General features: G+C 43.0%; 1 protein-coding gene across 3 annotated transcripts in view; it reads right to left on the reverse strand.

Annotated features, from left to right (window-relative positions):
• Positions 1–24,478, reverse strand: part of tmem104 (transmembrane protein 104) — a 217,116-nt gene that overhangs the window by 178,775 nt on the left and 13,863 nt on the right. For all 3 annotated transcript variants that reach the window (XM_060844558.1, XM_060844559.1, XM_060844557.1), the window contains exon 3: positions 23,766–23,887. In XM_060844558.1, the coding sequence (XP_060700541.1) occupies positions 23,766–23,887 (122 nt within the window). The remainder of the gene's footprint in view (positions 1–23,765; positions 23,888–24,478) is intronic.

Raw genomic sequence — 24,478 nt, forward strand, 5'->3', positions numbered from 1 at the left:
GCAATCTCTCTTTGTAATTTTGAGCAGAGGGGATGGAGGCTAGGATAGTTGCATGCTCCTCTTGCAGAATGTGAGGAGTAAGGTTCACCACTGGTGTCCCTGCTGACTTGGCCTGCAAGAAGTCCAGCTCCTCTCAGACTGCATTAGGAAACTGGAGATCATTCAGGAGGGTGACAGGGTGATAGAGAGAAGTTACAGGGAGGCCATCATGCCTAAGTTATAAGGTAAAGATAGCTGGGTGACTGTTAGAGGAGAGGGAAAGGGAAGAGGCAGGCAATGCAGGGAGGCCCTGGGGCCATTCCCCTCTATGCTAAGTAAATTGTTTTGAATACCTACTGGGGAAAGCCATAACGGACAGCTTTCTGGCACTGAACCTGGCTCTGTGGTTATTTTTTTGGGGTGGGGGGGGTAGAATTGGAGTGCAACACTGACAGGAGATTCAATTGTGAGGAGCAGACAGAAGTCTCCTGATGTGTTGCCTCCTGGGTGCCAGAGCCAGGGATCTCTTTGACCATGTCTACAGCATGCTTAAGGGGGAGGAAGAGAAGTCACAAGTCATGGTATACGTCAGCAACAGAGGTAGAGAAAAGGATGAGGACCTGAAAAGAGAATATAGGGAGTTGGGTTGGAAGCCAGTACTAACCTCAAGATTGCTACGTGCCACATGCTAGTGAGGCTAGGAATAGAGTGAGTGTGCAGATGAACATGGGGCTGTCGGGCTCGTATCGGAGCGGGATCTTCAGATAGGTGGATTAGGACACATTTGGACAAGGTAGGACCTGTGCACAAAAGGACAGGTTGAACCGGAATTGAAGGGGCACCAATATCTGGTTGGGTCAGAGCTCTCTAGGAGAGTTTAGCTAGTTTGCGGGGGGAGAAGGTGGGAACCTGAGCTACAGCCCAGATGATGGAGTGGGTTGTGAACAGACAGATACAGAATGCAGAGAGTCTGAGAAGGGATAGACAGGGCAGAGGTACAGTCAATGTAACAGGTTCAAGTGTGTCTATTGTAACCCAAGATGCATCAGGAATAAGGAAATGAACTTAGTCCCAAGTACTGATCCATGCTCTATGTCATGGCCATTCTCAAGACTTCAATATTGCAGGGCAAGGAATGGTTGTTGGATATTCCCAGATTTACAGTTTCAGAAGGAATTTGAGGGAGGGGGGGTTGAAGAGATGGAGGAGTGGCACTGTTAATCAGATATTATCACAGAAAGGAGATCAAGAACTGTTCATCTACAGAGTCAGTATGGGCGGAAGTCAGAATTAGCACAGTTGAAATCACTTCACTGGGTGTTTTCTACAGACCTAATAGCAACAGAGGACTGGGAAGCAGATTTTGTCAAACTGCAGATGTAACAGGGTTGCTGTCGTGGGTGACTTGAACTTGACTAATATTGATTGAAACCTCCTTAGTTCAAATAGTTGGGATGAAGCAGTTCTAATCAGGTGGGTCCACAAAGAATTCCTGACTCCTATGGAGATAGACTGACTGGAGGGGAGGCCATATTGGACTTTGGGGGGGGTAAGAGAGAGATAGAGAGAATTACAATGCGACTGGGATGTCTAAATTTGGAACAGATGTTCTCAGGGAAATGACAAATGTGAAGGTTGTTTAGGAAGCACTAGCTGATAGTACTGGACAGGTTTGTTCCACTCAGGCAAGGAAGATAAGGTAATTTGAAAGAACCATAGGTGACAAGTGACATGAAACATCTAGTTGAAGTGGAATAAGAAAGCTTACTTAAGGTTGAGGCGACAAGGATCAGGCAGGGCTCTAGAGGGTTACAAGTTAGCCAAGAAGGAACTAAAGAATGGACTTGGGAGAATGAGAAGGGGGCATGGAAAAGTTTTCATGGTTAGGATTAAGGAAAACGCTAAGACATTCTGCACTTAGGTGAGGAACAAGAGGATGACCAGAGTAAGTGTAGGGCTGATCAGGAATAGTGGAGGGAACTTACCCCTGGAGTTTCAGGAAGTAGGGGAGCTCCTTAATGAATACTTTGCTTCAGTAGTCACTACTGAGAGGGACCTTGATGTTTGAGGATAGTATGAAACATACTGATATGCTAGAACAGGTTGATGTTGAGAAGGAAGGTGTGCTCAAAATTTTGAAAAACATCAGGATGGATAAATTCATTGGACCAGACAGGATATACCTTAGGTTACTACATTAAGCAAGGGTAGAGATTGCTGCGCCTTTGGCAATGATCTTTGCATCCTCATTGTCCACTGGACTAGTGCCAGATGATGGGTGTGGCAAAAGTTATGCTCTTGTGCAAGAAAGTGAATAGGGGTAATTCTGCCAATTATAAACCCAGTCAATCTGGTCTGTGGTGTGCAAAGTATTGGAGAGGTTTCTGGGAAACAGGGTGAACGATTACTAGGAAAACCAGTGTCTGATTACAGATAGTTAGCATGGCTTTGAGGGGTAGGCATTCAAACCTTATTGAATTCTTTGAGGATATGACAAAAACACAGAACGTAGAGCAGTGGATGTGGTGTACATGGATTTTTAGCAAGGTGTTGGATAAGGTTCCCCACGGTAGGCTCATTCAGGAAGTAAGGAGGCATGGAATACAGGGAAATCTAGCTGTCTGAAACAAAATTGGCTGCCCAAAGAAAACAAAAGGGTGGTGGTAGATGGTAAGCATGCAGCATGGAGCTGGTGACGCACCACAGGGATTGGTTCTGGGACCTCTGCTCTTAGTGATGTTATAAATTATAAATTGAAGGAAGCGGAAGGGTGGGTTGGTACATTTGCTGATGACACGAAGGTTGGAAGTTTACAGATAGTGTAGACAGCTGTTGTAGGTTGCTGAAAATGTGTTGCTGGTTAAAGCGCAGCAGGTCAGGCAGCATCCAAGAAGCAGGAGATTCGACATTTCGGGCTAAAGCCCTTCATCAGGAGCTGTTGCAGGTTGCAACAGGACACTGACAAGAGGCAGAACTGGGGCGATAAGGGGCAGATGGAGTTCAACTGGGAATAAAGCGTGAAGTAATTGGTTTTGGAAAGTCAAATTTGAATGCAGAACACAGGCTTAAAAGCAGGATTCTTGGCAGTTTGGGGGAACAGAGTGTTCTTGGGGTCATGCCCATGGATCCCTCCAAGTTGCCAACCAAGTTGGAGTTGTTAAGGCGGCATATGGGGTGTTGGCTTTCATTAGCAGAGGGGTGGAATTTAAGAGTCCTGGTTAGACCACACTTGGAATACCATGTTCAGTTTTGGCCACCTCATTATAGGCAGGATGTGCAAGCTTGAGAGAGGATGCAGAGCAGATTTACCAGCATGATGCCTGGACTAGAAGATATGTCTTGTGAAGAAAAGATTGAAGGAGCTTGGGCTTTTCTCACTGGAGAGAAAGGAGAATGAGAGGTGACTTGAGAGAGGTGTACAAAAATGATGAGAGTCATAGATAATAGATTTCCAGAGACTTTTTACCAGGGTGGACATGTCTATCATGACAGGTCATAATTTTAAGGCAATTGAAAGAAACTTAAGGGGAGATGTCAGGGATAGGTTCTTTACACAGTGGTGGGTGTGAAATTCAATGGTAGTTGAGTCAGATATATTAGTGACATTTAAATGACTCTTGGATAGGCACATAACACATTGAACATAATCTTCATTGTACTATGTTCACCTTATTTTTAATAGGAGAATAAAAAGCCAGCACAACATTGAGGGAGAAAGTACCAGTTCCTTGTTGAATTCTCTGCATAATTTTAATACATTTCTCTGGAAGGCAACATTGAGGTTTTGAGGAACATGGACAGAATGAATAAAAAGCATCTGTTCCCCTCAAAAGTGCCAATAAAAGCAATCAATCAATTTGAGTGAAAGACAGGAGAAAACTTGAGCAAAACCTTTTTTCACCCAGAGTGTGGGTTGGGTGGAATGACTTTGGAGGATAGTTATTGGAAACCACAGCTTTTTGAAACTACCTAGATGAGCACGTGTAGTTTCAGAACTTAAAGACTACTGTATGTTGCAGCATAATTTTTAATGTCCAGACTCAATGCACTGAAGGGTCTCTTAACTGTAATAACTACAAGGCACATTAAATACCCACAAGGGCTCAGTGAACTGAATGCCTGTGTTTTAAGACATGGCTTGACTGAAGTTTAAGTAAATAGAAGAAAGATACAACATGCATGTTTGGTAATAATTTCAGAAATACTCAAAAAACAGGCTTAACCTTACAAATAATATTCAATCAAGTCAGTTGGAGATATAAGTTACATTTTTGTTCAGAGAAAAAGACTTGTGGAGCAGGTTTCAAGAGGCCAAATGGCTGCCTCATATGCCACAATGATGGCAAAACTAGCTAAGCATGTTGTACACCCCCAATTTGTTGAATTTCTTGAAGGACTGGACAGCAAGTCCAGACTGGAATCTTGTAAATTTCTTCAAATGAATCTGGATTTTCAGTCTTGTTAGAAATGAAATGGTTTTGGACAGGTTGCATTCTGATGTACAATGTTACAGATGCATGACACAATCTAGGTGGATTGATGGTTCTTGTCCACTTGTGTGTTTGTTCATTTTCATGAAAACCAAAGAACAAAAGAAATAATTCATTTTATGCAGACAAAAAATTTATTTTGGTTCAAATTCTCACCAATATCAAAAGGAAAAATAATGTCAAACTTAAGCCACTCCCCAACAGTTATCAGAAGATCCAACACTGCTCTATTATTTCTTGGCTAACCACATCTCAAAGATGCCCATGCACCTAAACTTAAGAGTGAATTCATTTAATACAATTAGGTTATACAATCCACAAAGTCTCACATTTTTAGGTAAATTGATCTGAAATAGCCTAGCAAACCACCTAGTTTGAGAAATGATGGAATTTTTAAAAAATCACAGCAGAACAAGCTAAGATTGCTTGGAGTATCTTTCTATAAAAAAGGAGAAATACAACCTGAATATTACAGGAAGTTTTTCAAATTTCCATATGTGAATTGGCTTTTGGGATGCAGGAGATCAGGCAACTAGCCGAGCGGGTAAAGTACCAGGAAAGGTAAGAAGAAATTGCACTCAGCCATTTACATTGCTGCTTTCTCGAGAGGCAGCAACCAGATCAATGACACCAAGACTGGCACTGTTGAAGCACAGGTGAGCAGAAGGGATAAGAGACTATATAGTCAGGTGCACAGACAGGAATTTTGTGGTGGTGAAACTCAAGGATTGTGTATTGTCTCCCTGGTGTCAAGGTCAAGGATGTTTGAGCACAGGGTATTCTGAAAGGGGAAAGACAACAGCCAAAGATTGTTGTCCATATTGAAAACAAACAAACACTGGCAGGAAGATAGACTAAGTCCTACAAAAGAGTTCAGAAAGTTAGGTGGGAACATTAAAAACTGGAGTTCTAGATTTGTAACATTGACACTCGGCGCAGGAAGTACTCCCAATGAGGCTAGGAATAGGAAGATAGTATAGCATGGCGAGAGATTTGGTGTAGAAGGGAGGGTTTCAGCTAAGAGGATCATTCTGGGGCAGGTGGGGCCTGTACAAGGAAGAAGGCATGCACCTAAACTGGAAGGGCATCAATATTCTGACAGGGAGGTTTGCTAATGCCACTATGGTGTGGCGGGACACAAACCACAGCGAAGTAACCAAGGAATCAGGGTCTCGGGACAGTAAACAAGGAGGAAGAACAAACTGAGAAGTTGAATTATGGTCTGAGTAGTTGTCTCAGCTATTTGTTTTGGACAGTTTCATGTCTCTGGTGCATGAGAGAGGGATATAAAACAGATGGGGAAATTGTGTTACTCATAATGAAGAACATCTGAGAGGTTGTTATGGGTCTGTTTGCTGAGCTGGTAGTTTTTGTTGCAAGCGTTTCGTCCCCTTTCTAGGTGACATCCTCAGTGCTTGGGAGCCTCCTATGAAGCGCTTCACAGGAGGCTCCCAAGCACTGAGGAAGTCACCTAGAAAAGGGGAGGAAACGTTTGCAACAAAAACTACCAGCTCGGCAAACAGACCCACAACAGCGAGCACCCGAGCTACAAATCTTCTCCCAAACTTTGATCACCTGAGAGGGCTCATCCGGTGAGGTCATCTGGGTAGAGCTCAGGAGTAGAAAGGATGCAATCCATTGAGATTGTACTCCAGCCTCCCAACAGCCAGCAGGTGATGGAGGAACAGATGTGGACAGATTGTGAAAAAACAATAGGGTGGGTGATTGCCCCTAAAATAGGAGAGACTCAATTAGTGCCAGGGCTTAGATGGGATGGAGGAGGTCGTTAGGAGTGTCCAGGACAACCTTTTAAAAAAAAAATGTAAGCAGCCCAACTGAGAAAGGGGCCATACTCTGCCTGATATTGGGCAATGCTCTGGCCAGGAAATCGAAGTTGCAGATGGGGAATGTTTCATGAACAGTAACCATAATCCCTAAGTTTCAACTTATTCAGAATAAACAACGAGGAGCCTTCAGGTGAAAGAATGAAATTGGGGCAAGGCTAACTACAACAATATTAGCCAGGAACTCTAATGTAGAGTGGGACTGCTTTGACAGTAAATCCACAGCTGACATGTGGGAATTTTATAAACCCAGTTAATTGGAGTTCAGGACAGCATGTTTTCGTGAAAGTGAAAGAAAAGGATGACAACATTCAGGAACCTTTGATAACAATTGAAGGTTTAGTCAAAAAAGGAAACACTCAAGGTTTAGGAAACTGAACACAGAGCCCTCAAAAGGAATACAAAGACCGCAATGAAAGGTCAAAGAGGCAACGAAACATTTGGTATACAGGATTAAGGAAAATCCCAAGACTTTTTTTTTTAGACAAAGAGCAAGAAGGTAACTAGGGAAAGGATTGGCCCACTCAAGGACAAAAAGGAGCCAGAGAAATTAGGTGAAGTTCTTGATGAACACTTGATATTAGTATTCACAACAGACAAGGATGGTGAGCTTTGGGAGGGGCACGTCAATATTCTCTGGCACGTCAACAAAAAAAAGTGGTGGGTTGGTTGTTTAAAAGAATTCCAATAGGCAAGTTCCCAGAATCTGATGGGAATCTGGAGAGGGGCAACTGAGGAAATTGCTGGGGCCTTGTTGGAAATCTTTGTATCCTTTTTAGTCACAGGTGGGGTCCCAGTGGAGTGGAGAACAGTTAACATTATTCCTTGGTTTAAGGGCAACCGCAATAACCTAGGAAATTACAGGCCAGTGAGTCTTCATTGCCAAGGCAATTATTGAAGATTCTTAGAGATAGGATACACATTAGCAATAGGCACAATGGCTTTGTGCAGGAAATGTGTCTGAAACTTGACTGAGTTTTTTTTAAAAAGAGAAGTGACAAAGATGATTGAGGGCAGGCTGGTAGATGTTGTCTGTATAGCCTTTAGCAAGGCATTTGACAAGGTCCATCATAGCAGACCGATACAAAAGATGAAGTCATACGGAAGCCTAGTGAACTGCTAAGATGGTTACAGGATTGGATTAGGTGGAGAACATAGTAAAGGAGGAAGGTAGTTATTCCAATTGGAGATCTATGACCAATGGAATTCTGAAGGGATCAATATTGGAATACATTGTTTGTAATTTAAGTAAAAGATTTGAAGAAAAAAAAAGGTAGTGGCCTGATTTAGGCATTTGTGAAGATTGGGGGAGCAGTGGATAATGAGAATTGCAAAAGGATACAACAGGGTATAGACAGGCTCAAGATTTGGAGGAGAATGGTAGATGGAGTTCAACTGGAAAAATGCAAGGTGAAGCATTTCAGAAGGTCTAATGCAGGACAGAGGTATACTGTAGTGAAATTACAAAACTCTTCTTACATGCATAAACATACTGAACAATCTGTGTACAGATCCTCAGTTCCCTAAAAGTGGCAACTCAAGTGGATACGGTGGTCAGGTGGAATATAGTATGCTTGCCAGCAATTATTGGAGCAGAGTATAAATACGAGGAAATCTTGTTGCAGCTGTACACAGCTTCAATTAAACCACATATGGAATAGTGTATAGTTCTGGTTGCCATATTATCAGCAGTCTTGGGAGGCTTTGAAGAGAGTACAGAAAATCTTTACCAAGGTGTTGCCTGGTTGAGGGTATTAGATACAAGGAGATATTGGGCAAGCTTTGGTTCTCACTTGATCAGAAAGGATGAAGGGCAACCAGATAAGTTCACAAAATTGAGATACGGATAGTACATCAATAGAGTCTTTTTCACTTCAGAGTAGAAATGTCACTTAGTAGAAGACAGTTTGAAGGTTTAAAAAAAAGGGCAATTTCTTTTTAAAACACAAAGAGGGGGTGGTTAGTGCCTAACATTGCTGTCAGAGATGGCAGAGAAGACAGATACAATAACATTTAATGAGGCATCTTGGCAGAAATATGAATAGGCAGGGAGCAGAGGGATACAGACAGCTTAAAACGCAAAAGACTTAGTTTCAAAAGGAGTCATTTGTCAGCACAGTCTTAGTGGGCTAAAGGGTTCTTTGTTCCTGTCAATGGCTAATTAGTGGGTAGTATTCAAAAGCAAGGTTCTATCAATTGGACAATGTCCCCACAAAACCTCGGAGTACTGCCAAATCTATAGCCCCTAATTAAGCAGAAGCAGGTAGGGCAAGAAGAAAAAAAGCAGACAAAAAAGTGGAGCTCAGGCAAATTAAGTAAAAAGTAATATTAAGTAGTTAAGAGAGATACACAGGGGGTGGTGATGTTAAAAAGTAGAGAAAATTGCCTCACTACAACAGGAACTTGATTAGATGGGCCAAAGGGCCAAGGAACTGCAGATGGAATGTAATTTACTTAAATATGCACTGCTGCACTTTGAGAAGGCAAATCATACACTTAATGTTCAGATCCTGCGGTGTTGCTGAACAAAGACCTTGGGGTGCAGAACTTAAAAATGTGTTGCTGGAAAAGTGCAGCGGGTCAGACAGCAAAGGGATAGGCGAATCGACGTTTCAGGCATAAGCCCTTCAAGAATGAGGAGGGTGTGCCAAGCAGGCTAAGATAAAAGGTAGGAGGGGCGTTGGGAATACAATAGGTGGGAGGTGAGGGTGATAGGCTGGAGGGGGGGGGTGGGGGTGGGGGCAGGGCAGAGGTCAGGAAGAAGACTGCAGGTCAAGAAGGCGGTGTGGAGTCTGAGGGTTGGGACTGAGAGAGAAAAAAAAGGTGGGGGGGGGGGGGGGGGAAGGGGAAGTGAGAAAGCTGGAGAAATCTGCATTCATCCCTTGTGGTTGGAGGGTTCCTCAGCAGAAGATGAGGTGCTCTTCCTCCAGGCGTCGTGTTGCCATGGTCTGGCGACGGAGGCCAAGGACCTGCATGTCCTTGGTGGAGTGGGAAGGGGAGTTGAAGTGTTCAGCCACGGGGCGGTTGGGTTGGTTGGTGCAGGTGTCCCAGACATGTTCCCCGAAACGTTCCGCAAGTAGGCGGCCCATCTCCCCAGTGTATAGGAGGCCACATCGGGTGCAGTAAATGGCACGTGGAGGTGCAGGTGAATTTGTGACGGGGGTGGATCCGATGAGGCAGTCGAGGAGGGTGTTCCAGAACACGGGTGGGGAGGGAAATATATCCTTGGTGGTGGGGTCTGTTTGGAGGTGGCGGAAATGACAAAGGTTGATATGATGTATCTGGAGGTTGGTAGGGTGGTAGGTGACGACCAGTGGGGTTCTGTCCTGGTGGCGATTGTAGGGGCAGGGGTCAAGAGCGGGAAGTGGAGGAGATGCGGTGGATAGCATCGTCGACCTCGTCTGGGGGGAAATTGCAGTCTTTGAAGGAGGCCATCTGGGTTGTTCGATATTGGAATTGGTCCTCCTGGGAGCAGATGAGGCAGAGGCGAAGGAATTGGGAATATGGGATGGCGTTTTTACAGGGGGCAGGGTGGGAGGAGGTATAATCTAGGTAGCTGTGGGAGTTGGTCGGTTTATAGTAAACGCCCGTGTTGAGTCAGTCATCTGAGATAGAAATGGAGAAGTCTGAGACGATCCAGGTAAAATTTGAGGTCAGGGTGGAAGGTGTCGGTAAAGTGGATGAACTGTTCAACCTCCTCATGGGAGCATGAGGCAGCACCGATACACAGTCATCGATGTAGCTGAGGAAAAAGTTGGGGGGTGGTTCCAGTAAAGCTGCGGAAGATGGACTGTTCCACTTATCCTACGAACAGGCAGGCATAGCTGGGGCCCATGGCTACTCCTTTGGTTTAGAGGAAGTGAGAGGATTGGAAAGAGAAGTTGTTCAGAGTGAGGACCAGTTCAGTCAGTCGAAGGAGGGTGTCAGTGGAAGGGTACTGGTTGGGTTGGCGGGAAAGGAAGCAGCGGAGGGCTTTGAGGCCTTCGTGATGTGGGGATGGAGGTGTATCGGGACTGGATGTCCATGGTGAAGGTAAGGAGTTGGGGGCCAGGGAAGCAAAAATCATGGAGGTGGTGGAGGGCGTGAGTGGTGTCCCGAACGTAGGTGGGGAGTTCTTGGACTAAGAAGGACAGGACTGTGTCGAGGTATGCAGAAATTAGTTCGGTGGGGCAAGAGCAGGCTGAGACAATGGGTCGCCTGGGGCAGTCAGGATTGTGGATTTTGGGCAGGAGGAAGAAACAGGCGGCGTGGGGTTGTGGGACCAAGAGGTTGGAGGCGGTGGATGGGAGATCCCTGATCCCCTGAGGTGACGAGGTTATGAATGGTCTGGGAGATGATGGTTTGGTGGTGGGAGGTGGGGTCATGGTCATGGTCAAGGGGTCAGAAGGAGGTGGTGTCCGCGAGCTGGTGGTTAGCCTCAGCAATATAAAGATTGGTGCGCCAGACTACCACCGCGCATCCCTTATCTGCTGGTTTGATGGGGAGATCAGGGTTGGAGCGGGGTTGGGGCTGCATGTTGCAAGGGTGAGTGGTTGGAGTGGGTGAGGGATGGACGTGTTGAGGCAATGTCACGGCGGCAGTTGGCTATGAAGAGATCGAGGGCGGGTAAGAGGCCAGCACAGGGTATGCAGGTGGATGGAGTGTGTTGGAGGTGGGAGAAGGGGTTGTCAGAGGGTAGGCGGAAGACCTGGTTGAAGTAGGCACGGAGGCAAAGGCGGCAGAAGAAATGCTCGATGTCTCGCTGCATGTTAAATTTGTTAATCCGGGTGCGTAGGGGGATGAAGGTAAACCTCTGCTGAGGACTGATCTTTCATCTTCAGAGACGGGGAGGTCTGGAGAGATGGTGAAAACAAGAAGGGCTGGGGGGCGAGGCCCAGAGTGGTTGTTATGCAGGCAAGTGACATTACTGAGGGCAGAAGTAGATACAGCGACAGCAATTCCAGGGGCAGAAGTGGCTGCGGCGAATGCAGAAACGGTGTTGTTCCTGGTGGTTGTGGACCTCATGGAGGCAGCAAACCTGTCGGCAATGGTGTTCCTGGCAATCGTGGAGGCGGTTGTCTGGGCAGCGATCGCAGAGGCTGCACGGTCAGTTGAGTCAGAAGTGACATAATCGTTCGCGGTGACAGTTGCTGCAGCGGCTGTGTGGCTAATGGTGCCCGAGTGCTTCTGGAGGCAGATGGAACACTCTGGAACGGTTGAGGAATCTGGAGTGTGGGGGTAAGTACATGAAAGTTTTTGCTACTTAGTATCTTTAATTTCCAATATAGCTAGGAAGAACTGTTTGTTTAGTGTATGGATTTTTCTGTGGATGAAGAACAGTCGAGGTCCTTTGCAGGTCTGAGAGAGAGTGTTGTCCTGAGCTGGGGTAGGGCTGACTGCAGGGAATGAAGGTAGCAGCGCATGGCTGCCAGCGTGGAGTGGAGGATCCGGAGGGAGGTCTGTTGTTGAAGGCTCTGGACGGGTCCAAGTTTTGTTGGTCTGAACGTAGCCCGGAGTCCACGCGGGGTCAGTCGGTTCCGTAGACAGGTGCTGAGGAAGGAGATGCGGCTGTGGTAGCGAGTCTGTTCGAGGACGTGGCTGAAGAGCTTCAGGGCAGAGAAGATGACCTGTGGGGTGCACTGAGAGAAGGACTCACTGAGATCCTTGTAGAGGGAGGAGGAGAGCCTCTTCAAAGAAGGCATCCTTGCAAGAGGATTCGCAGTAGGTTAAAGTCAACTAGGAGAAAGGTGAGGACTGCAGATGCTGGAGTGCAGGCTCATAGCTCCTTGAAAGTAGAGTCTCAGGTAGACAACATAGGGATGACATCATTTGGACTGCATGTCTTTGCTCAGAGCCTTGAGGAGTATAGGAGTGAGAGGTCATGTTGTGAGTGTACAAGACACTTTTGGAATACTGTGTTCAATTCTGCTCTCCCTCCCACAAGAAGGGTGTTGTTAAACATGAGAGGATGCTGAAAGATTTACAAAGGTTAGAGGGCTTGGGATATTGGGAGATGCTGGGGCTGTTTTCCCTAGAGCATCGGAGGCTGAGGGGTGATCTTACAGAGGTTTATAAAATGAGGGGCTTGGATAGGGTAAATAGACAAAGTCTTTTCCCTGGGCTGGGGGTTGTCCAGTATTCTGCTCTCACTCTACCATAGATTTAGGGCGAGGGGAAGATTTTGAAAACAAAAAAAAGGGACCAAAGTAACAACTTTGCCACATACACCTATCACAAAAAAAGGAAGAAAAATTGACAGATTGCCCTCATTTTCAGTCTGTTCCTGTAGCAGGAAATAATTTTACTGCATAGGTAATGCATGGCACTTGGCAAAGAGAAGATGGGCAAGCACCTAAGACACTTGATCAACATCAAAAATAAGGTTAAAATTGATCCAATATACATTCTGTTCCAGTGCAAACCACTTTGGTTTGCAAACAGCAAAATAGCAGTGTGAAGCAAACAAACAATGAGTCTGTAATCAGTAAATTGTGTTTTGACCTATGTCTAGAGAAGAGACACAAAACACATAGCAGAATGTTTAGGAGAGAGTCTATTTCACAAGGAAAAAAAAACGATGGAAAGAAATTTGTCAATTCTGAACAATTCTCAGGATCAAAGACAACCAGGACTGGAAGAACTTTAGGAGACTATTTAAAGTAGTGATAAAACCTGCATTCCTGCCCACATCTCAAAACAACATCAGCACAGAAGCAGTACATTTATTCCAAAAACAATTAGACTATGGTCTAAAGACAAAGCAAAATTATGGCTATCCAATTATAGCCAAAATATTCATGTTAAAAGGAGCGCACGTTTATCAAAGCAACACTAGAAATGAGATAGTGACTCCAAAAAAGAACCGGTTATGTCAGGACTACCTGCAATGGATCAAAAGGCCCACAAGAGACTCAAGATTTTAGAACTCATGTCGAAGACTATGATACAATTGGTTAAAGAAAGACTAGTTGCTCTGGTTAGCAGCCAGTGGAAACTGCAAACATAATGACCAAGGATGAAGGGAGTTGCAGATGAAAGATCAAAGACGACTGAAGCAGAGCCAGTTGCATCCAAAAAAAATATGAGATTAGTTTCAACATACGAAGATACAGGGTAATCCAATTATTTTTGAATTGCTCAAACAAACAAGACAGAATGAATTCAATGGTCTTCTCCTGCACTGTAAACATCAACAGTTTCTTTACCAGCTGACATGAAGAAACAGAATGATGTTCAAATATGTACTGAGAGATAGAGGTGATTGCATGGTGGCTCCAGAGGGGTCAATGTCTCCATGCTACAACTGTGGAGAAAAGTGGTACTTGACTGTTTTAAGCTACTGATTTCAATGCAATACTTGCATGGTCACTACATAAACCTGGGCATCAATAGTTGCTTGGCACAAAAGTTGAATTCTTAAATTGGGTATTTTGATCATGCATTGATCTTTTCAACGATGAACTAGATGTTATTTGTAATCTATTTGCTTGGAAACAAAATGTGGCAGTGTGCAACTGGTAACCAGTTTAATCTAGTTTTTCATATCGAAAATAAATATTTGATATGCTGATGCAGTGGCCCATCCAGTGCAGCTGATGCGCAGCATGTTAACCTACACCTTCAGAATACTTTGCTCCTGAAGGATGCTGGTGTCATACAGAAATCCATCCACAATGTGTGACAGATCTTCCCATATGTAGGACTGACTATGTAGCATGTTCTGAGGTTTCAGAAATGGGTTTTCCAGGTTTCACGGGCACATTTTGAAGACAGTTTTGCACCCAATTGCACATGGCAAGTTAAAATTCATTTGAACAACTTCTGGCAAAAAAAAGGTTTCGCATTGGATCTTTTCTTAGATAGTCAAGTCCACAGTTGCTGACCAGGTTATTGACCATTGGAAATTGGTCTCCCCTTTAAAACAATGTTTTCAGCACTTGTTGTGCAACCCAAAACCTCATTTAAAAAAAACAGTTGCAGTATTAACTAGCCCTTTACCAGAGCAAACTAAACATAAACAAGCACCACACTAGAGTACAATGTTTTTCAAAATAATTAGATTTTGTCCTTGCAAGGAATGCATACTAACAAAGTGGAATGAACAATGGGACAACAGTCATCTGACAACCTGAGCAGCTACCCTACGGTCATTGGTCAAAAGGATTCAGACAATGAATTGACAGTGCAAACCATCTGCCCCTAAACATTAGGGTGCATCAACGAGTTCTTGTTGGGCCATCCTCAGAGGTCTTGCCAGGTGGAAAAAAAGAAAAACAAAAATATTTGGATACAAAATGGTCTGTTATAGACACACCTCAAATTCACATCACATTCTACACCTTCAACAAAAGCCAAAACTTCCCATTGATCCTTAAACCCCTGATAACAGGGCTACTGGACAGTATTGGGGTTGACTGTTACAAAGACAGCTACATTCTACTCCCACTCAACTAGTGCAAGATGACAGGGGCTAGCAGAAACATTTCAAAAGGTCATGCAAAAGGCTTAAGATAGTCAAATACAATCAGCTGGGAACAGGGTGCACCAGACTGCCCACCATGCTAAGCCCTGCTTTACAAACTAACTAGCACTGAAATAAGGTAGTTTAAAAAAAACCAAAAGCAAGAGCAAACTGGCTATCTCAAGGCAGCACACAACCCATCAACTGCCAGTCATATGATTTTCCCACCAGCCCCCAACCCTGTTCATGCTGTTGCTCCCTTAGTCTTTTAATTTTCCTCTCATGTTGCACTGTCAGGTCCACCCTCTTTAGACCCCCTCTCACCTTCTGTTGGCTCTCCCCTCAGACTGTTGGCAAGCATCCTTACTGAAGGCCTGCCTAGAGTGTGTTTAACTGAATAAAATCCCATATCACGCTCAAAAGGCAACTGCAGGAAGAATTCGTGACTGCAATGCCATCTTCTGGTACAAATCTTCCACAGCTCATGCAAACTTACCTGAACCACCAAGCAACTACCTAAACACAATCTTAAGATGTCATTTTTGGATTTGTTCTATCTCCCACACAGGATCTGAAAACAACTTGCCAGCTTTCTGAGCCAAAGGGAATAAATGAGAGTGTACATAAGCAGAATGTAGAGGGGACCACTGCCATTGATACTTGGTCCCTAATCCACAAACCAAATCAGCTTCACTTGCAAACAACCCATTTGCAGTTACACATTGTTAAGACACTCAGCTACACCAGCAAGATTCACATTAGGAATAAAGCTCCTTGCTTTCTAAACATGCCAACATCCTTGTAAATGGCTGGTTTAAAAACAGTTCAAGTGGATTTTAGTCCACTTTTACAAAAGAAAAAAAATCTTAGATTCCTTGTCTATGCCTTGGGCTTTCCAAACTTCAGAACTGCACACTGAGAATGGTATAACTGTGGAAATACATAGTCTGGAAAGGAACTGATACGGTCTCCAGCAGTGTTACAGATTAAGAAAAGAATCTGCAACAGTTCTACCTAACATCTTCACTCCAGCCAAAATAGAAGGTGCACTAAAGCAAAACTGTCAGCCATAATATCAAGGCAACAGGCAAGTTGAATGGCTAAAAAGTTTGTGAGCAAAAATTACATTGATGCGTGCTGTGTGATAGATGGTTTCATATTGAGAGAGGGGAAAGCCACTGTAAAAAAAAAAAGAGTTAGTGCCCACTCCGAGCTATCCTGAAATTAACACAGAACTAAAGCCATACAGGCTAAACTGGGTCTGCAACAATTGGAGGGGGAGCAACAGGAAGGAAAAATATACTTGACCTCATCTTTACCAACCCAATGGCTGCAGATGCATCAGTCTGTGACGCACAGAGTGCCAACCACACAATTCTGGTGGAGACAAGGCCTCACCTCACACTGAGAATGCCATCCATTGTGTTGTGTGGCACTATCACTGTTGTAAATGGGACAGACTTCATACATCTAGCAACTCAAGACTGGGCATCCATGAAACATGGAAGACCAACAACAGCACAATAGTACTCCAGCACAACCTGCAACCTTATGACGCAGCATATTCCAACTGAATTATTACATCAAACCAGAGAAATCAATCCTGGTTCAATGCAGAGTGCAGGAGGACATGCCAGGTGCAGCACCAGGCCTAAAATGGCATGTCAACCTGGTCAAACAAACAGCAATTGAGACACAGGGCTAACCAACAGATCGGTTCTCAGCTCTGCAGTCCTGCCACATCTAGTCATGAATGGTGGAAGACAAACTCAAGAGGAGGAAGAGCCACAAATAGCCCCATCCTCAATGATAGGAGAGCCCAAAGTACAAAAGTGCGTAAGGCTGAAGCATTCACAGCAATCTTCAGACTGACATGCTGAGTGGATAATCCAATTGCCCAATGGTCCCCTGCATCATACAGATGAGCCTTCAGCCAGTTCAATTCATTCCACCCGATATCAAAGTGGTTGGAAACACTACATCCTACAAAAGTTATGGGCCTTGAAAAAATTCTAAAATTGTACTGAAGACAAGTACTCCAGTACATTCCATTCACCAAATACTAGAATAAAACTACAACATAAAACTAGTCATCGCCACCCCATCAGTCTACTGGCAATCAGTACAGTGTGGAAAGTGCCATCAACAATACTAATCAAGCAGGACCCAACATATCCCCCACTCAACTATTACCAACAAGCCAAGTATCAGCACAAGTTCAAAGAAGAACACAGGATGGTTCGCCAGGAGCAGCACTAGGCATACCCTAAAAACAGGGTGACAACTGCACCCTGTCTCCCAGCTGGATTCTGGCAGGGCCACACAGCTCCTGACCTCATTACAGCATTGGTTCAAACATGGACAAAAGAGTGGAATTCCAAAGGTGAACTGACAGCTCTTGGCATTAAGGATGCATTCAAAGTGTGGCATAAAGAAGCCCTCAAAATTGGAATCAATGGGTATTGGGGGGGGGGGGGGGGGGGGGCAAACTTTCCACTGGCTGGAGTCGTACCTGGCACCTAGAAGATGGTTGTGGTTGTTGGACATCAGTCATCTCAGCCCCAGGATCTCTGCAGGGGTTCCTCATGACTGCCCTCAACCCAAGTATCTTTAGCTGCTTCAACGACTTTCCCCTCCATTAGTAAGAAATGAGAATGCTTGCCATTTATTGACAAGACTTGCAGCACCATTTGCATCTCCTCCGATGTCTCCTCATACTGAAGCAGTTCAGGTTCAAATCCAATAATATTTGGACAACATCCAGGCTTGGGCTGACAAGTGGCAAGTAACATTTGTACCACACAAATACCAGGCAATAACCATCTCCAGTAAGAGACAACCTGACCACTGGCCCTTGATGTTCAATGTTGCCATCATTGAATGCCCCACTAACATTGAGGTTACAATTGACCAGAAACTCGACTGGACCCATTACATAACTATAGTTACAAGAGCAGTCAGGGGCTAAGAATACCGTGGTGAGTAACTACAGTCCTGACTCCCTATTGCTTGTCCACAATCTACAAGGCACAAGTCAGAGTGTGATGAAGACTCCCCATTTGCCTGGATGAGGACAGCCCAAACACTGACTAAGCTTGACACCATCCAAGACAAAACAGCTAGCACAGTATCCACTCCCAAAGCTCAGTACGAGAAGTGTAAACTGTCCACAAGATGTGCTGCAGAAATTCAAAGATCCTTGGACAGCATCTTCCAAACATGACCACTTCCCTCCAAGGACTAGGTCAGCAGATGTTTTGAAACACCATTTGCAAACTGCCCTCCAAGTTAGTCAACATCCTGAGTTGGAAAAATAAATCACAGATCTTTCACTATTGCAGAGTCAAAATTCTCAATTCTCCCTTTGATGGCATTGTGGGTTACCTATAGTGCACTGACTGCAGCCATTCAAGAACACAGCTCATCACCACCTTCAAGAAAAACTAGGGATAGGTGAGAAATACAAGCCGGCCAACAGCATTCATGTCCCAGAAGTAGCAAAAAAGGAACGATTTACCTTCAATACAAGAAACGGTTTTCAAAATGAGAATCAGCAGCTTCCAAATGATGGTGGAATTTCACAACATATGAACAAATTGGTAATTCTTAACTTCTGAGTAGCAACAAGTCCAATGCCAGAAATCAGTTAACCACAAAACCCTAACACAGGCTGGCCTGAAATTATATCCAGTTCATCTGAACATACATTATAAAGAAGATTACTGGGATAATTCAGTACCCTACTGCCATCTTCTGGTACAAACTCACTGCTGCAACAAAAAGCATAGAGACAAGCAGCAGAAAAACACTATTGCTTTTAATCAAGTAGAACTAAAAACATGAAAATAAGTCTCACGAGATTACAGGTTAGACCTTGGAGTAGTGTCCGATTCTAGGATCACACTTGGGAAAGGAAGGGCATGCATAGTACAAGGAGATTTCACAGAACAGCACCAGGGCCAGGAGATAAGCAATGCTGAGAAAACACGAACTTGGAGCACGAGTAGCAATTTGGCTCCTCAAGCTGGAGGCAATGTTCAAATAAGTTAAAGTAATCTTTCGTCCCAATGCCATTTTACGACATGAGATGAATATCCATTGATACCTTATCTGAAGATATCTACCCATTGTGGTCTGAACATGCTTCATGACTGAGCCTCAAGAACTGGATTGGGTAGAAATTAAAGACAATCATCCTCACCCAAGTCCTGAAGTGGCATACCTCATATTCTAAGACTGTTCCCTGATCTTTTCTCCAAATTCTCTATCAGGGGAAAGTGTTCTTGCAATATCTGCACTGCCAAGAATATTTTTAAGCTTGAATTCAATCACCCTTCATTCTTCTGAAGGGAGGATTTTGGCCCAGTGTCATCTGAACAACAAATTGTCAGGCATCAGAATGTTTGTTGCATTCCCTCCATGACAATCATATTCTTCCTTGATCGAGGAAACAAAAAAAAGTGTCCAATACATCGTACTCCACTATTACTAAAGCTCTCAAACTGTAACAAGGTACCTTCACTGCAGAACCCTTCAAAAACCTTCATTCTAACTAATCATGCTAACTTCTTTTGCCTCCACAATTCCTTGGATTTTAGTGCATTCCCCATCTATGAAAATACATAGTAAGTCTAACTGGGCTACTAAAAGAAAAAAGGGAAATCAGAGGCGAGGGCAATTGAATCCATCAGTTGAGGATCGGTAGAAATCTAACATTTCATAATTGATTTGCTTTACTCAATCACACAAAGTGCACTCATTGTTTAATCATTTCATTCTGCTCAACTGTAATCCATGTTGGTTTGAATGCTTCATTTGACTCAGCTTTGCTTCACTTGGAGATACAGAGTGAGATTGCAGATGAAGGCAATACATGTTTGAATGGCACAGGACAAATACTAAAACAATCATTTAGAAATTGATCACGCAGACATTACATGAATTTGCAACAAGCTTTACCTAACAGACCCATTAGAAAGCAATTGCGTAATTTAACATACCATGGGCTGGGGGCTTGGAAAGAGTTAATAAACTGCCACTTTCAAATCACAAAGGCTTGCATCAAATTTGAAAATGAAGTTATCCTGAAAGCAGATGAAGTAGTGCTGTTGGAGAGAGCCCAGACAGACAGCACTGAATCTGCACACAAAGCTGAACTGGAAATAAAAACTCATAGCAAACTGCTGAAGCCACCACTGTGCTTTGACAAATACAGTTTCTAACAAATAAAATTTGAGTTACTGCAGTGTCCTGAGGCCTTAGTGGCTAAACGCTACAACAACAGAAATTATTTTTTTGAACTTAAATAAATTCATACACAAGAGCTAAAATTTGGCGATGGGTAAGCAAGTAGAGAAAAGAACATGGATTGATGAAAAGCAAATATTTCTGACAAGTCTGTTGGTGATTCTTTAAGATGCAAATAGAAAGTAAAGTGGGTCAGAGACACTTAAAACGCATTCAATTATACATCGATCACGAAATCCCTGCAGTATGGAAACAGGCCCTTCAGCCCACCAAGTCCACACCGACCTTCCAGAGAGTATCCCACCCAGATCCATTCCCCTGTTATTCAACATTTATCCAGACTCGTGCACCTAACTGACATCCCTGAAAACAATGAGCAATTTAACATGGCAATTTTCTACCTAATCTCAAGTTTTGGATTGTGGGCACAAACTAGAGCACCAGAGGAAACCTTTGCAGACATGGGGTGAATGTGCAAAGTCCACAGACAGTTATCTGAAGCTGGAATTGAACCCAGTCCCTGGTGCCTTGAGGCAGTAGTGCTAACCACTGAGCCACCATAAGCCGAAGGTTCAGGGAGGAAGTTGATAGTTAACTTTTGAATATTGCAATACTCCAAAGCTAATTCTGTCTGCAAGCCAAGACTGAAATTTCATTAGCACGTCAGTTAAGGATTGTTAACATGGCAAGGCAAGCAGTAGGAAGAGCAGAACATTACCAGCTTGGCTGGTGGCAAAAAGCTGATTTTTTTCTTAAAAGACATTAGTGTGAAGGGGAACCTGGATGCCCTTGTACACAGAAAAAAAGTTAACATGTACGACAGCATGTAAGTAGCCAAATACAAGGTATATTTATCTCTGGTGCAAAGGGATACAAGTACAAGAGAAAAGAAGCCTTACTGGAAGAATTAGGCACTCTACACAGTTGTTGTACTTAAAGGATCACTTTCCACAAGTGCAATCAAGGCTGACAGGAACGAGTCCAGTGAAAAAAAAGAGACTGTCCTGAACAAATCAAACAGGCTAGCCCTACATTCAGTTCAGTCAATTAGGTGATCTCTGTCAAAAAAAAACTTAATAGGGCTCAATAACAGATGTTAAGAGAATTCTTCCCCCACTCGGAAGGTCAAGGCATACCATCAGTTTCAAAGGGTCAGCCATTTGGGACAGAAATAATGGGAAATTAAAGCGCTGTGGATCTTTGAAATCTCTACTGAAAAGAACAGTGGATGCTCATTCCCTAATCAGCACTTAAATATAGGTGAAGAAATTAACAGATTTGCAAGTACTGAGGGAAAAAAAAACAATCAAAATGGGTTCAATACAAAATGCTATTTAGTAAAGAAGCAGGTCAGGTATGATCTTACTGCTCCTTTTGTTAATTCTTATCCAAACCACTCAGTACTTGATATTGATGCTGTGGCCTCATGTGATTCATACCAACGATCTAGACTTAGTAAGAGTGATGAGTAAGTTTGCAGTGATACAAAAATTGGTGTGGTGATACATAAAGTTTATAGCTCCAGGTTACTCAAGGATATAGACAGGTTAGTCAGATGGGCCAATTATCTAGAATTTCACTTTTCTACTGAAATGTTACAGTACAAACAAGGCAAGGAACATGTGATTAAAAAAGGTAGGACCTGAGAAGCATAGAGGATTAGAGGTACCTTAGTGTGCAATCCCTTGAGATATCAAGGCATCTGGATAAAGTAGTTAAGGGAACTTTGGGATATTTGCCAAGGCATAGGAGTTCAAGTTAAGTTATCATGTAACTGTACAAAATTTTGGTTAAACCAGAGCAGAGGTATGCAGTTCTGGAAGCCACACTGTAGGGATCTGAGCCTTGGAAATGCTTCAGAAGAGATTTACTAGGATGTATCCTGGGTTAAAGAGTTTCAATTATGAACAGAGATTCAACAGACTGAGATGATCTTCCTTAGAGATAGAGGAGGAACATGAATGAGATGTATAAAACTGAGGGGCATTGATAAGGTAGGCAAGGTAGACTTTTCCCCTCGATGGAGGAATGAATGACCAGGGGCATAGATTTATGGCAGAGCATTAAAAGGCTTAGAGGAATTTAGGAAAATAGAAAGGAGAGTTATGGGGATCTAATTCATGGACTGCAAGATTCATAGAGGCAGAAAACCTCCTAACATTGAAGTAGTTAGATGCCTGCTTGTGGCAAAGTGCTGTAATTCCATTTTCCGGAAGTTAGCTACTGGTTTCTGACTGGCACAGATTTTATCATTCTTTTCAACTTTATTCAAACAAAATTCTCTTCTGAAATAAAACCATCCATGCTTTTTTCCTCCATGGCCTTATTAATTTGAATTACTTGTTTAGTGGTTTGTGTAGCTATAAAATCAGCCTTGTGTTCCTTCACTCAATTCAGATTTTCCAAGTGATGTGGCCTCTATTCTTCCCAAAAAGAAAAAAAATCACCTTGGTTAGCCATAATGTGTTTTTGCAATTTACACATTTTGCAAGTCTAATGATTTTCTGTATTGTCTCAATCGTGCATACAACTACTACGCCGGCCACTGCCACTTGCCCCACATTGCAATACAATGAGTCACGGCCAACATTTTGAAAATCGAAATTGATCAATTACCTATAATTATCCTTTTCTGTTACTACTCCAAGTTCATTAATCAGGACTTGGCCTTGGAGATCAATGCTCACTACTTGAACATAGAATAAACCTGAGCCCATTTTCAAATCTTCATGCAAAGAATTAATACATTATCTTTCCTCCCACCAACAGTGGGCTTATGTTCTCAGAACTAACTTCCTCTCTAAGAGATAGATAAACCAATTAGCTCTGCTCCAGCCCTTGGGCAGTATTCCTTTCTCAGAACAATTTGTTTCAATACAGACAAGTGCCTCAGCTACATTTTTCTCAACTCCTTTGAGCATTCTCTTTCCAGCCCAAGGATCTTTAGCCTCTCCATTTGATTAGGTTGTCAACTATTATCCATCCCTTAAGTGTGTACTCTATCACTTAATTGCTTTAATGTCACATCTACCATGTTTAAGTCTATTTATCAGGAAGATTAACATTCTGTCCATTTTACATGCACACTAAAATAGGTTTCTGTAAATCAAGAAATCGGGGATGAATCTGAGTATATTTCTCACAAGAGAATATTTGGAAGCGTGCAAAGACATGAATTAGACAAACCAAATTTGCTCCATAATCTATGTTAATTTCATGAAACAAACCAATCATTTACTGTTCTTTTTTCTAACTGAATATCATTTTTGTATGAGATCATATTTCCAAACAGAAACAAATACCAGTTATTAAATGAACAATCCCTATTCTTACCCCCATACAAAATAAATAGGCTTGTATTTATGGATCATGCCATCATTGAGTGGAGCAATGAATTCTTCCGAGCAACTCATTTTGCTATCAGATTAATTTAGACCATTATTTTGTATACCCATGTAATATTCTACAAAGCTTGACCTCATTACTTGATCAGTGGGGAAAATAGAAAACAAAACAAAGGTGAAGAGAGACAGTAACCTAGACAGCTTTGTCCAACTGTAATAAGCGCATGCAAGACTTGCACACCAAAAAAAATTTTTTAAATTAACAAATGCCTCAACACTACACATCCAACATTAAGATATAGACTTGGTTAGGTGCGAAAAATTATTGAAATATTGATGTATCATTTTGGCTTTACCCTTTTGCTGAGGACAGCTGACAAGCATTTCAAACCAAAATTGCTGTAGAACATATGTACTGTACCTCATAAATGCAAGGAAAATAATGAGAGCAAGGCTCACGCCCCAGCCAGCAACAGCGAAGGCCTGTGGCATGGTCAGTGCTCCTGTTCCAACGATCAAATTAAACATGTAGACAAGCCCCACCTAGAAATTAAATCAGAAAATGTATTACATCTTAGGCATTGAAGTCTACTTGCTATTTCATATTGTTTGTTATGCTCAAAATTTCTCAAGACCACAACATCCAAGACTCAAATCACCTTTTCACCTTTCATTCAAAAGTTGAGATAATCCAAAGCACAGCTATAGTATCCAGAGAATAATTTCATTAGCAGTAAGGAAATCCATAGCTTTTGTTAATTCCATCATATAAACTCAAATAACAAAAAAAAAATCTATCTGGTCCATAAAGCTCAAGTAATCTGGCCCGAATACACTTTGCAGTTCATTTGTCCACAGTCCTGGCAGCACAAGTCTCAAAAGCACACCCAAGGTGTGTTTTTTTTACTTCAAGAAGAGTGATCAGAGTTTGTACATCAACCTTCACGATAATGACTTCCACACCTCCACTGCTCTCTTACTACAAACCTCTCAAACTTTCTTCTGAGCCATTTGGTACTTGCTATAAATCTATTCTCCAAGTGAAAGAGCTTCTTAGGTATAATCTATGCCCCTCAACTTTATACATGACCATTAAATCTCCGCTCAAACCCCTCTAGTGCAATAAATATCCCA

This window comes from Hemiscyllium ocellatum, chromosome 25 (assembly GCF_020745735.1).
Source record: "Hemiscyllium ocellatum isolate sHemOce1 chromosome 25, sHemOce1.pat.X.cur, whole genome shotgun sequence".
Taxonomy (NCBI): domain Eukaryota; kingdom Metazoa; phylum Chordata; class Chondrichthyes; order Orectolobiformes; family Hemiscylliidae; genus Hemiscyllium; species Hemiscyllium ocellatum.